This window comes from Asparagus officinalis, chromosome 9 (assembly GCF_001876935.1).
Source record: "Asparagus officinalis chromosome 9, Aspof.V1, whole genome shotgun sequence".
NCBI classification, from domain to species: domain Eukaryota; kingdom Viridiplantae; phylum Streptophyta; class Magnoliopsida; order Asparagales; family Asparagaceae; genus Asparagus; species Asparagus officinalis.
In genome coordinates, this window is record NC_033802.1 from 611,308 (window position 1) to 626,568 (window position 15,261).

General features: G+C 39.9%; 1 protein-coding gene across 1 annotated transcript; it reads right to left on the reverse strand.

Moving 5' to 3' along the window:
• LOC109824684 (protein SELF-PRUNING-like) lies at positions 2,402 to 14,862 on the reverse strand. Its single transcript, XM_020391319.1, is given in 6 exon segments — positions 2,402 to 2,817; positions 2,820 to 2,945; positions 3,021 to 3,061; positions 3,546 to 3,607; positions 3,716 to 4,044; positions 14,652 to 14,862. Coding segments are annotated over 5 exon segments (516 nt in total). The 5' UTR covers positions 3,917 to 4,044; positions 14,652 to 14,862; the 3' UTR covers positions 2,402 to 2,731.

The following is a 15,261-nucleotide window of genomic DNA, read 5'->3' on the forward strand; positions in this document are numbered from 1 at the left end:
TGCAGGTGCAACTTGTCACATGTACGGGTGCACTGGATACTTCCCAAGCACAGCTAGCGCTGTACAGAAATTCCTAGGGCTCAGTGATCTGGCAAATGGCCATTGGTGCATTAGTTTGTGGCCTCACGTTGCTGTAAGAGGTGGGCTAAAAACTGGGTCCTTATTTGACCCGGCCCATTCTGGCCTTAGTCGCCCAAATGATATCGGGCAAGCTGTGTGCTGTCGTTTGATCCTTTAAACGCCATGAGGTCCAGTCAACTTGAGGTTTTGGCTTTTAATTGTCCGTAGAGTTTGAGTGAACATTATGCATACGGAAATATTTGTGCTGTTAAAAGGAAGAGGAGGGTGGCCCCTTCGCCCCCCACCCTCGTGTTTTATTTAGACAAGGACAATCCACTGTGATTTGGGATCTCCCAACAGTGGGACCTCCCTTTTCCCCTTCATTTTCTCCCAAAAACGTCTCACGTGAATTCCTATCTCTTATCCACCCAATTACGCTCAAATGGCTTGGTTCCAACAATCATATATATGAGCTCGATCCCCAGTGTTTCATTAGAAAGAAATTAGCGAAACAACCCCCAAGCGGAGAGATGCAAACATTTGTGAGAACTCACACCATTTTTAACTCCTCAAAATAAACAAAAGAAGAATAAGAAGGAACCACCAAAGTTAAAAGTGATTACTGGTAGAACCAAACTACATCCGTGTTTCTTGTGTACGCTGAAGCGGGGACAGAAAAACATTTGAACCACAAATGAAGAATTTGTGTTTTGATCATGGATCATACTTCCGACTGTGATACGTTAAGTGCCTTCAAATTTGATTTGATGCAATACTAGTCATGGTTTGACAAAGTGCTTCTCTCCATCTTTTCCTTTCACGCTTGGGCAGTACACGCATCTCTGGGATTGGGAACAGACATTGTTCTATTAGGCGGCAAATAATGTTCCAGTGTAATAACTAGGAAAAGTGAAAGGAAAAAAAAAATATTTAAAATAATGTTGGTTGAATAATAATGGTTAAAAAAAAAAAAAAAAAAAAAAGGCGAAAAACAAGGCATAAACTCCCTCTTCATTTTGACAAGAGAAATATGAATTTTGCTGGCCAAATTAACAAGAGACTTTCCCCATAAATGCATCAATGAGGATGAAGGGAGGACGCCGTCATTCACCGCAAGCATTGATACACTTACGGGCCAAAGGCCGCCCCGTGTCCATGGTCAGTAAAATTCTAAATTTCTAGAGCCGAACAAACAAAAACAAACAAAGTTTATTTGCCTAAACACGCATCTGAACAAGGAACTCAAAAAAAGAAAATGTTGGTAGATTCATCTGAATATGGGAGCATGGTGGGTGCTTTACAATATCTTACAATGACAAGGCCATATATTGCTTTTGTTGTTCATGTTGTCTCCAACTTTATGCTATGCATGCCCCCCGTACAGCTCATTTACATGCTAAGATAATGGTTAGACCACAAAAATAGCATGTTCATATCCTAAGTACCAAAAATCTGTTAGACATCTCGCCAAATACTTTGGAGATCTCGCTCTTAGACATCTTAAACAGTCAAATTTAGAAATAAAAACTCGGGTTCAAAGAGGTTTACATAGTTTGTTGGATCATGTACAGACATAATCAAGTTTTTCAAAGGGCAAAATCTTAATAGTCAATCAGGCGTATACTTTGAAAGATACGAATCTCGCGGCTACTGATATGAAAATTACGACTGTCGTAACATAACAGTCAGTTTTAGAATCTTATTTGTTTTTATTTCGAAATTTTATTTGTGTCCAAGTACTTTTTTACTTCAATTTTATCTGCAAAGTCTTCAACAACAAATCTGTAAAATCTCCAACAACGATGTTTTGAATGAATTAACCGCTTCGTTTTTGGTTAGGATCCGGTACATGTTTCTGACCGGAGAGTTTGCATTTGTAGTACATGATTAACAATGATCTTAGCAGTGTTCTGGCTCTAGCTAGCTAGCGATCTTTGTTGATAACGGGAACGGAGGCGGGCGCCCTTCTCCCGTAAGTAGTCGGAAAATATAATTACTAGAATCTGATGATGTTGTAGTTAAGTTGTTAGCTACATAGCGGCATCATCTTGGTTTCAAGGCCTGAAGGCGTTCAGTTTGATCAGTAAGTGCTCAAAGAGCACAAGGACGATGTTTTTATCCCCCCCCATTATTTGTGCAGCGCTACGGTTAAAGAAGCACTCGTGAGCAGTAGCAGAAAGAATATCAGAAGTGGGGGTGGCTAGAAAAAGGAAAATCTAGGGAACAGTAACTTTCTGGTATTGACAATTTTGACGCAGGGGAGACACGATCTTTCTGTAGATAGCAATAAACAACATGCCATAAAAACTGTACACACACAAAGAGAAAAGTACAGGCAACAACCATCAAAGTGTCCAGATACTTCAGTACAAAATAAAAGCAGCACTACAAATCTATTACAATTTTAATAGCAGCATTACAAACAACCATCAATGACCAGGACACTTCAGTACAAAATAATAGCGGCATTACTACAATTTTAATAGCTGGTGGGCAGACCACCCTCCTCCAAGAGACACGTAGCGCTCACCTGACATAATATTCAAACTCCCATTCATGCGTACATTGCTCCAATTTATGTAAATTAATGTAACTAACACAGGTGCATATATATATATATATATATAAATCACGAGTGATTAAGCTGAACTGGAATTTGATTGACCGGAGGCTAACGCCGGCGAGCTGCGGTCTCCCTCTGAGCATTGAAGTAGACGGCCGCGACAGGGAGGCCGAGGTCGTTCTTCTCTGCAAACTGTTGAAGCGGTCCCTGGAGCCAGGGGAGGAGCTCACGGTCTCCCTCTTCTTCTGCTTGAAGAGGACGAACACGAACCTGTGGATGCCTATGTTGGGCCTCGGGCTCTCATACGCCACCACCTCCCTCCCTGTATTTCCATTAACACAACGAGTAATTGAGAAATTAAATCGCCATGTGATTAAGTTTAGGGAAGGGGACCCACCAAATGAAGCATCAGTCGTGCCCGGGATATCAGTCACAATCCTGCACCACACCATGGCATAGAACTATTAGCCACATGCAACTAGTCAACTCTAATGTCATTAATCTTCCCTCTTTAATTTTTTTTTTTTTTTTTTTTTTTTTTTTCCCCCCCCTTTTTTTTTCCTTCCTAGTTAGCTGTTAAAGTTGATGTGCCTCCCCCTTCTTTTTCCCTTCATAATCTAACCAGGGACTGTTGTGTTCGTGTAGGCTATCATTTTATTTAGCTGGAGCTGTAAGGTTTTATCTGCTCCGATTTGACGAGTAGGATCAGTATTAACGCGTATCTATTTCGTAGTTTCTTGTTAAGCAAAATCAACTGCTATATATCTCCTGCACATTTTTTTTAAAAAAAAATAAATAATAATCCTAGTGTGAAACAACTAATAGTGTTAGATAGAGAAATTCACTGCCATCTACACGCATGCATGTCTTGTTAATTTGAAGAAATTAACACATCAAATATTGTTGCAAAATTTTCTTCTACCAGTGAAGGTGTTCTCTGAGGTAAGGATCGCTAGGGCCAGGCACATCAGGATCCGTCATGACCTAGCAAACATAAGAGAAATATGTTTCAATATTACATACATTATTGTAGCGATTAAGAGCTATACGTCAGAGTGTAATTAATAGGTTTATAGGTATATTATATATTACCAGTGTGAAGAAGGACCTCATATCACCACCTTGAACCTCCACTCTGGGCTTTGCTACGACCGCAGAGGGAAAGAACTCGTGGCCGTTGCAGACGAGCTTGTTAGAGTTGTAGGTCACCATCATCTTCATGCTCGGTTCGAAAGAATCCAGAACTTCTCCTATAACCCTCCCAACAATCAAAGGCTCCAACACTCGTGCCATGGCTAACTCAAAATAACGAGAGAGAGAGAGAGAGATAGAGAGAGAACTTTGAAAGAAGTATTTAGGACACTTGTTGAGCAATGTGGAAGTGGATGCCTCCTCTATTTATAGCGTCTCAAAAGCAACCCCTGTCCAATTACAAACTTAAGACAGCACTGTGGAGTCATGGGAGATCAAAAGTTGCAACTTTTATTTTTTCTTTATATTTCTCTTTAATTAAGTTGGTGTTTAGCATGAACTTGTTTAAAGAATGCTTTGTCTAACTTTCTCAGCTTAATCTTCATGCCTCATTTGCCAGTGACTTCTCATGCAGTATCACCTAATTTCTTTTTAACCACTTGACTTTGTTCAATACTAGATGTCATCTCATTCTATCCACATGCGATTATTACTCTTTCATAACCATTGGTATGATTATTAGAGAGATAGTTCAGGGTTTTTTTTCCTCGCTATCAATTTGAGTTTCTATATATGAGGTTATAGAGATTTCTACCAATAATTGTAAAGATTTCCTTTTTTTACTGTCTAAAAGATAGTATTAACACTGAAATTAGACCTCAAGAAGTAGCTGTTTCATTTTTTTAATACTGCATTGATGATTGGTAGTAGAATAATAAACGACTGAGTTGTTACAACCAGACTTAAAGAGCATAATATGACTATCAATTTCCTTATGTATGCTTTCTTTTAGTAAAATGGTGAGTAAGATTTTCCATGTGATCGAGTAAAATTTCTAAGTATGTTACAGTAGAACTGTGAATTAGATAGTGTGTTATAAATGTATAAAACTAATGAGGGGGGATCTTTATAATTTTCTTGAAGTTTTTAAATCTTAAAGGGCTCCAGAATATAGCATGACACGGTTTCTATGTTTATGTTCCATCATCTTTTTTTCTTCTTCTTTTGCTAATTAGGTTGCTCAAATCTATCTAATTACATCTAATCTAATACTATTCTAAAAGTGGTTTGGTATGTTAAAACATTTCTCCCGAAAATACCCTTTAAAACACATACATACATACATAAAATCCATAAAACACATTCATATAACCATAACCACATACATATATATGCATGCATTCTTAATAATGTCATAACTCTCCTATTAATTGTCCACTAATATTTAACTTCTATTTTTTGTAACCCCTCCACTAATCCAATATTAATGTCATCAAACCATTCATTATATATTTTTTTAACATGTACTAGAGCTTGCAATACACGGGCAATTTTATAAAAACCGTCATTCATTATATATTTTTTAGCATGCAAATCCAAAAAAATGATACGTCAACTATAAAAACATATATATTTTTTAATAAGGAAAAATATTTTTAAAAAATTTAATTTAATTTAATTTTTAAAAAATTTAATTTAATATTTTTAAAAATTTCATTACAACAAATATATATACGAGAGGAGTTGAGGATTAGCCGTCAAAGATTTCAACTTTTTGTTTGATTGATTGATTACGTCCATGAAATATACGAATCAATTATGGAATTATTTGTCGCTTTGTAAGATCTATTATTGTTATAAAAAATTTCATTACAACAAATAATAGTTTATTTGTGCCCACAATCCTACTTTTTGTTTGATTGATTGATTACGTCCATTAAATATACGAATTAATTATGGAATTATTTGTCGCTTTGTAAGATCTATTATTGTTATAAAAAATTTAATTACAACTTATTATTAGGTGCTTTCATTACAACTATAATGAATTGAGGAGTTGAGGATTAGCCGTCAAAGATTTCAACTTATTATTAGGTTCTTTCATTACAACTAAAATTTCATTACAACAAATATATATACGAGAGGAGTTGAGGATTAGCCGTCAAAGATTTCAACTTATTATTAGGTGCTTTCATTACAACTATAATGAATTGTTTTATAAGTGGTGATTATAATTCATTACCTATAACCATTTAAATTCTCTAACGTCAACATTAAACAACCATCCATTAATCAATCCTATTAATCCATTAAGAGTTACCATTAAATCACCATTGTAACTCCATTAGTTAGATACTAATCCCCCAACCTTTAGGCTTCTGTTATCAGTAACAACTCATCCTTCTTTCCTTTATATGTTCAGCCTAAAGACAAAGCCAACAACACTAACGTTAAAACCCCTAACCAATATCTCTTAAAGGTCACCGACACCCACATTAGAGATGCCATCAACCGATCAACCATCCTCTATGCCGCCACCGAGGAACGTCGTCTTCGATTATGCAGTCCGGGACCTCAAAGATGTCATCGACCATGTTTGAAACTATCAGCTCAATGACCAAGACAGAGATGTGTACGACCTCAAGAACTAACTCAATAGTGCCAACACATGTCAAGAAACCTATGCAGGCAAGTTCAGTAATAAAATGGGTGACCTAAGATGCACATTGAACCAGTCTATATCGTGTATTAGGTTGGATCGATGATGTTGGAATTTAAGCTTTCATCTATTGGGAGGAACGGTTGCAACATTAAGAGTAGGAGATTGATATCGAGATTCTTTATTGTAAAGAAAGTTGGAACAAATATATATACCATATGGTATGCGTTGGATCTAACAATTCTCTGGTGCAAAGTGAGAAATCTGGTGATGGTGTTGCACTGTCGAAGGTGGGTATTATTATATGAATTTGAAAGTTTTGATGTTATGAATTCAATAGGTACTTTTAATTTTATGCGTTCTTATGTAGTTTATTTGTGCCCACAATCCTACTTTTTGTTTGATTGATTGATTACGTCCATGAAATATACGAATCAATTATGGAATTATTTGTCGCTTTGTAAGATCTATTATTGTTATAAAAAATTTCTTATCTAATCCATTTTTTATAAATGATGAAATACATCATATAAATATTACAGGTATTAATATAATTACTTATCATAATTAATGATTTGATATAATTCAATATTATAATTTAGTTTAATTCCTTACAATATCATAATATTATATAATTATATTATAATTATTTATCATATATTTAATTTATTACTCATACATATTGACGCAGCGGGGAAGTAGTAACCTCGGAATCCACAACGGACAATCTTCGAATCCACGAACAAGTTTGAATGCACGAATAAAATATTAGTATGATACTCAAGATATTTATTAAAATAATAATTTTTTAAGAAGAATATTACACTAGAGAAAAACATAAATACATTATATTATTAGTACGTTCATTCAATATCTATATATTATTCTTTTAGTTATTTTGATATAGCCATATACCACATGCAACGCACGTGCACTATACTAGTTATTGTAAAAGTAGGTTGCTACGTTAAAACATTTCTTTCCAAAATGTCGTCCAACACATCGATCCACACATCTATAAAAACACATAAATATTCAATTCTTCATAACCTCACATTTGACTACACATCCATCGGTGCATATTCATACATACATGGTGCCACAAGCATTACTCAATTTTTCATAACCTCCATATTTATGACCATCAAAATTTTCATTTAATCACCTATTCAAGACCTTTCTCCACTAATTCTTGACACTAATTAAGCATAACTTTATTCTCACTAATGATAGAAAACGTTACAACTATTCATCTCCCACTAAATCACTATAAAAAACAATAAAATATTATCAATTTTCACTAACCAAAATTCCATTTATAATCAAAATTTAGATGAGGAAGAAAGAAACCTGTTTGATGGAAATTTTGTAACAAGAAAATAAGAAAAGAATTGTACTTGATTTTATTCTCTCTAACTGTTTAGAAAAAGAATGATTACAATTCTCTCAACTCTCGATTACAATTTGAATTCCTGATTACAAAAGAGAAGAGAATGATCTGGATTCTCTCCTTTGTTTAATTCTGGGTTCTTCACGGTGGTGATGGAGTGCCTCCCTCGAATGCTCGCGTCGAGTTTGCTCTCCGTTGACGATCCGATGTCTTGTTTCACTGGAATGTGGTCTTCTCCTCACGATTTGACGTTGTGGAGAACTCTGAACGAGTTTAAAACTCTATGAAAGAGTTGATTTAACCGAAAGTCGGTTATAAGCCAAGGATGAAGAAGATCTTGTTACAGATCTCCAAATCTCCAGAAATGCTCTAAGGATCCTGTTGACGAGACCAGAAATTCCAACCGACCCACCTCCTCGATCTGATTATAAAAAATCCGATCCTTAATTCTGTTGAGTTTGTTGATATTTATAGGGGATTAAGGGGTGTAACCATCTCCTTAATTCGCTCCTAAGTGGGGTTAATGGGATGTAACCGCCCCTTAAATCACTCCTGAGTGGAGTTGTGATCCCCTCAGATCGTGGGAAACGGTTTTGAAACCGTTCAGCTCGTGTTTGAACGAGTCAAACGCAGGCCCGCGTTATGGTATGAATTTTGTCTCCAAACGCAATGCCTAAAAGCTTGAACGCAGCATCTGGAAGCTCGGACGCAGCGTTGTGAAGTTGCGTTGTGCAGCGATTTGGAGACGTGGGGAGGACTTCCACGTCTTGGTTTGAAGAGACCATTGATTTGTAGTCTCTTTCTGTCGAAGCGTTGCAAAGATCGTCATTTTGTAATCTTTGCTTTAGCTCTCGATTGTAACTCCCGATGTTGATTGTGAAGGCTGTTGAAGTAGAGCTTCCATCAGTTGTCGTGAAGGTCGTCAGATTGTAACCTTCAGCGATCTACGTGAAAGTCTTCAAATTGTAGCCTTCTGGAAGTCGTCAGATTGTAACTTCCATCATCGGTGTTTGATGGGGATCAGCTATCTATGTGATTTTTTTGACAGCCTACAGAACCCCCTCCAAAGTTTTCGAAAGTTCGCGGTTGACTGGGACGAATTTTCGGAATACTTTGGATCTCAACTCTGATCTTGGAGCTGTTGATTCCTTGTGGTAAAGGATTTGTTCTCTGCACTTGCTTCGAAGGCATCTTGGTTGAAGGGATTTGCACGTAGGACCTGTGTGAAGGTATGCGCCATAATCCTGCTTCTGGAATGTGGGGGTGGACCCTGCATTTTGAACTTGAGATGCGGGTCTCACCCTTACATGTTGAATTTGGAACACGGGTGTGACCTCGGCGTTCGGTTTTTGCATCGCGGGTCTGACCTCAACGTTTTGACTTGAGACATGGAAGTGGCTTCCGTGCATTTTTGACTAAGTCTTTGAGACTTGTCTTTGGCTCATCTGTTTTAAGTCTCGGCTCACATCCATTAAGCTGATGGACCTGCAAACGTGCATAGGATTTTTGGCAAACCCTCAGCCATCAACGGATTTGATAAGCCTTTACCGACTACCGTTTGAGTCGGGCTAGCATGTGGATTGTCTAAGTCCGTTCCACATGTAACGTTGTGCTAAGAGAATGAACCCTCTTAGACTTGATGCTATGATTTTGAATACATAGACTTTGTCATTTTCACGGGAAACGACTAACCGGCAACGCGTGTTAGGCGTAGGCTTATCTCTAATTAGGGATCGAGATAAAGTCCCCCATGCGTAAAAGGCATGGATTTTGGTGCTACGATATTGAATACGTAGACTTTGTCGTTATTCCTTCCTATGTTATTTGAAACACTGAAAGAAAGTTGGAAGCGCCAGAGGTGTAATATTAACTTGGCATGAATTTTCACTTAGAGTGAAATTCAGAAATTTTCTTTATTATCACTCGGATAATTTCAGAAAATCTCTAATCCACTGGGGATTTTATAATGAAAACTTGCTATTCTTGTTGAAAAAGGATTAACAAGTTCATTGGGGGGTTTGACTGTTAGAGGTGTGATGTTAGCCTAACAGTATTTTTATGGACCTATCGCTCCGTTGATGAGAGTCGATAAGTGGAAAGTGTTACGATCGGAGCAACTTTGAGGACCTATCGCTCTATTGACGAGATTCGATAAGTGGAAAGTGTTACGGGGCAACTTTGAGGACCTATCGCTCTATTGACGAGAGTCGATAAGTTGATTTTATCAGAGGTGTTTGATATTAACGTGACAAGAGAATGTTGCGATCGGAGCAACTTTGTGGACTTATCATCCTATTGGGGAGAGTCGATAAGTGGATTTTGTCAGAGGTATGATGTTAACATGACAGGAAGGTGTTGCGATTGGAGCAACTTTGTGGACTTATCATCTTATTAAAGAAGATTGATAAGTGGATTTTGTCAGAGGTGTGATATTAACGTGACAGGAAGATGTGTACTTATAATTTGAACAAGAATTTGAGGACTAGCGTCTCGCTGGGGAAACTTGCTAGGTGAGTTTATCATCAGAATTGATGAATTTTGATGCTTATGATTTGAACAAGATTTTGAAGACTTAGCGTCTTGCTGGGGAAGATTGCGATTTGAGCAATTTTGAGGACCTATCATCCTATTGGTAAGGATTGATAAGTTGATTTGTCAGAGGTGTATGTTGTTAACGTGACAAGTTGGGAGTGATGCAAGCTGCATTCATACTCCGTGGGGGTGATGATCGTCAGAAGTGTAATGTTAACTCGACGATGTGAAAGATTCGTTACTCTTAATCCTGTGGATTCCAAGTAACCAACCCCCAGTCTTGATTAAAACTTAGCAGGGGAATAAAAAGAGGTAGACAAAGCACATCACCTAGTGAGGCACTATCCATGAAGTCGGAATAGAGGCACATCCCTGGTAGGCCATTATCTGGTAAGTTTGACTATCAGAGGTAACTGTTAACGTGATAGTTTTGTGGACCTGCCATCCTACTTGAAGAGGATTGGTGGGGGAATTTGGAGGAAAAGGACTATCAGAGGTGACGGTTAACGTGATAGTTTTGGTGGACCCGTCATCCTACTTGAAGAGGATTGGTGGGGGAATTTGGAGGAAAAAGACTATCAGAGGTGGCGGTTAACGTGATAGTTTTGGTGGACCCGCCATCCTATTGATGAGGATTAGCAGATTGATGGACTATCAGAGGTAAATGTTAACGTGATAGGTTTGGTAGATTTTGTGGTTGACAGAGGTATTCTGTTGAACATGACAACTCAGAAAATTTGTTACTCGTAATTCAATGAACTACAAATAAACTAACCCCCAGTCTTGAGCAAGTGCAGAGGGAAAAAGGGTAGACATGGCACATCGCCTAACGGGCCACTATCTACTTAGGTTGACTATCAGAGGTAATTGTTAACGTGATAGTTGTTGGACCCATCATCCTATTGATGAGGAGGATTAGCTTCAGTGGCCGTAGTATCTTCCGGTTCTGACTGAGAAGAGTGAGCTTGGTCCGATTGCTCAGGTGAAGATTGGGCTTGGTCCGATTGCTCAGGAGAATCCTGCCTACTTTGTTCTTCAGCTTTGATCCTGGCAATAATCTTTTGAGCCTGTTCGCCTTGAGAGATTAGTTGTCTCCAAGAACGACATTCTGCAACTCCGATTCGGGCTAGGAGATCGGTTTGCAAATTGTGCCGACAGGTCTCCACTAGAGTAGACTGTGTCATACCCTGACGAACACCGGAGAGCCATGGTTCGGAACCTTTTGACGAAGGCTTTGACAGACTCCCTCTTCTTTTGCTTAGTGGCTAGAAGGGTATGGATGGAGACTTCCGTATCCTCTTCGAAGAATCTTGACAGGAAGAGTCTCTCTAGATCTGCCCACTTTTGGATACATCCGGCAGGCAATTTTCTGAACCATTCAAAGGCAACTCCCTTGAGGGTGCCAATGAATAATCGAGCCAGTATGGCGTCGTTTGATATCACATTTCCAGTCTGTGACTTGAAATGATAGATATGTTGGTTCGGTGATCCCGTGCCGTCAAAAGTTTGTAGCGTCGGGACTTCGAATTTTGGAGGATAAGGGGCTGCATCCCATTCGGCAGGATAGGGTCTGACAACTCCCTCGTCTTGGAGCTCGCTTCTGTTGGCCATGGCATTAAGGCGGGCTTCCAATTCTTCCATTTTGACAGACTGGGGATTCTGTTCGTTCTCAGTCTCTCTTCCTTCATCAGAGGAAGATTCCAGGTTGTGGGCTTCTTGGTCAGAAGCCGTGTCATCAACCACTTTTCCCTTCCCTTTGCTTGTGTGAGGTTGGGATGAAGACGTTTTTCCTCTCCGGGAGGATTCTTGCCTGGGTGGCGCATATGTCTTCTGAGATTTGGCCTTGTTTGCGACGATTTGAGTCAACAGGGCCATGAGTTCATTGATGGCCTCTTGCTGAGATTTGAGCATGGCGTCTTGCTCAGCAACCCTCTTTGAAAGATCTTCAGAATGTTCTGCCATGTGGGTGAAGCTCTCATGCCCAATGAAAGAGCTTGATGATTGAGACTCCGCAATGGCTGAGTGTTCATCATCGGAATTAGTTCCTGTGGCTAACCTCCGATAGTTGACAGGAGGAATGGCTCCTGTTCGCGTCCGAGTGCGTTGGTAGATTCCTTCAAACTCGTTAGCGATTTCTCTGACGGCCAGTGAGCGCCTTGTCTCAGAGTCATTGGAACTAGGACCTGAGGTTTTCCCTCTGCCGATCACATTGATAGTGACCTCGGGATATTCGGTCTCTGGAGACTTCTTCCTGTGAGAACGTCGTTGTTGGTTGGGCAAAGCAACATTCGTAAATTGGTCGAACACCAATAGTTTGGCCGCATATGAGCAACATTGACATCCCGAGAGGACCGTAGGAATCAGTCGTTCACATTGGAATGAACGAATGACTTGTTGCATCGGTCATATGAACTCTCTCAAGTCTGTTGTAAGGACTAGAGAATTACTCACTGATCGTGAGGTTTGAATTGGAACCCCCAGTCTATGATTGGACAGGACTGGCTCTTGGTGAACATAGATCTGGTTGAGATGCCTTGAATCCATGAACTTCTTATATCCGCCCCTCAATCTAGTTGCGCTACGCAGAGTATCCAGGTTTGGCTGGTGAAACGCAGTCTTGAAGTCTGCATTTTGGTTCTGAAACGCATATTTGAGAGTTGCGTTCATTTTGTGGAACGCACCCCTGAGGGTTGCGTTCATTTTGTGGAACGCGCCCCTGAGGGTTGCGCTCAGTCTTCTTCACACAGAGCCTATGTTTGGGCTCATAGACACGAGACTTGCATTCTGAAACAGAAACACAGGGCATAGGGTCGCGTTTAGGCTCACAAACACGAAGCTCATGTTGACTTGAGGATCGGCATTCTCGGAGATGAAGGACCTCCTCCTCCGTCGAGCGACGTTCTTCTTAGCCTGCTTCAAGGCCTTTGTCGCCTCCATGGGCATCTTTCGACCCGATACCCGTCGTCTTGACGCGGGTTTGGCTGAAGCTGAGCCCACTCCATCGGAGGAGGGGTTGTCCAAGCAGTCTTCCTTAGGCGGTTCGGCTGCAATTGGAGCAGTTGGAGCTTTAGTCTCTTTGGAGACTTTGTGGATCTTGCGCATAGCCTTAGGGCTAAGGGATCCGGAGGAGATAGCCTCCTTAAACTTGGCTTGATCAAACTCGATCAAACTCTACCACGAAAGTTTTGACGGTTGTTCCAGTGAGATGAACATCGAATTGCGCCACCACTTCTTCGTCACAGAAGCTTGTCCCCAGCGGAGTCGCCATCTTTTGTTTGATGGAAATTTTGTAACAAGAAAATAAGAAAAGAATTGTACTTGATTTTATTCTCTCTAACTGTTTAGAAAAAGAATGATTACAAGTGGTCTTCTCCTCACGATTTGACGTTGTGGAGAACTCTGAACGAGTTTAAAACTCTATGAAAGAGTTGATTTAACCGAAAGTCGGTTATAAGCCAAGGATGAAGAAGATCTTGTTGCCGATCTCCAAAGCTCCAACCGAAGGATGAAGGATTCTCTTTTCGCTGCCAAGAATTTCCAATAGACTGACCCGAAAGATCCAGCCCCGATCTGATTATCAAAAATCCGATCTTTAACTCTGTTGAGTTTGTTGTTATTTATAGGGGATTAAGGGGTGTAACCACCTCCTTAATTCGCTCCTAAGTGGGGCTAATGGGATGTAACCGTCCCTTAAATCACTCCTGAGTGGAGTTGTGATCCCCTCAGATCGTGAGAAATGGTTTTGAAACCGTTCAGCTCGTGTTTGAACGAGTCAAACGCAGGCCCGCGTTCTGGTATGAATTTTGTCTCCAAACGCAATGCCTAAAAGCTTGAACGCAGCATCTGGAAGCTCGGACGCAGCGTTGTGAAGTTGCGTTGTGCAGTGATTTGGAGCTGCGTTCTACGGCTGATTGGAGCTGCGTTTGAGCGACTGTTTGAACTGCGTCTGACAACGATTGGAGTTGCGTCTGATAGCGGATTGGAGCTGCGTCTGGCAGCGGATTGGAGCTGCGTTCAGCTGCTGATTTGAGTTGCGTTCAGCGGTTGATTTGAGCTGCGTTCAGCGGTTGAAGCTGCGTTCAGCTGTTGATTTGAGCTGCGTTCGTGGCTATGAACATGGTGCGTCTTGATGCTGGTTCGCGGGGAGGACTTCCACGTCTTGGTTTGAAGAGACCGTCGATTTGTAGTCTCTTTCTGTCGAAGTTTTGCAAAGATTATTATTTTGTAATCTTTACTTTAGCTCTTTGATATGCAAGAGTCGTCAGATTGTAACTCTCGATGTTGGTTATGAAGGCTGTTTGATTAGAGCTTCCATCAGTTGTCGTGAAGGTCGTCAGATTGTAACCTTCAGCGATCTACGTGAAAGTCTTCAAATTGTAGCCTTCTGGAAGTCGTCAGATTGTAACTTCCATCATCGGTGTTTTTATGGGGATCAGCTATCTATTGTGATTTTTAGACAGCCTACAAAACCAAACCTTCATTTCTAGCAACCCACAAGATTTAAGTCCATCTCTCTCATGAATAGAACTCGAAGCTTGAGAATATATCTATTTGCCCCTCTACACCTACGTGAGAATCTTCGACCACCCCCATCCAGGACCTCAAAGATGCTAACGATCGCGTGAATTGCATAACTCTGATGTAATTTTTTAGAAGCAAAGTAAGCATAGAATGCATGTGATTTTTTTTTATGAATTTATGTTTACATTTAATTTGGTCTCTCTAATTCACAAAATAAGAATATGAATGCAGTTGTCATGTATTGTCAGATATGAATGCATTGCATATGTCCACAAGAAAAATGCTATAATGACCCAAAATATGGGACCAAGAGAGGGGACGAGTGAGATGTCCCCCTCCTATTGCATAATAAGCTGGTCATACCAGCTCATTATGCAATAGGGAGGGGACACCTCATCTATCCCCTCCAATGGTCCAATATTTTGGGTCCATGTTGCAGCGCTCTATGCACAATTAGTTCACTCATGCTTTTCAACTGTCATTTTGAGAAATTTTGCTATATCTTCTTCAAATATGAATGTCCGTGCAAGTTTGGTTTGTGTATTGTACTCGGTATTGAAGTTA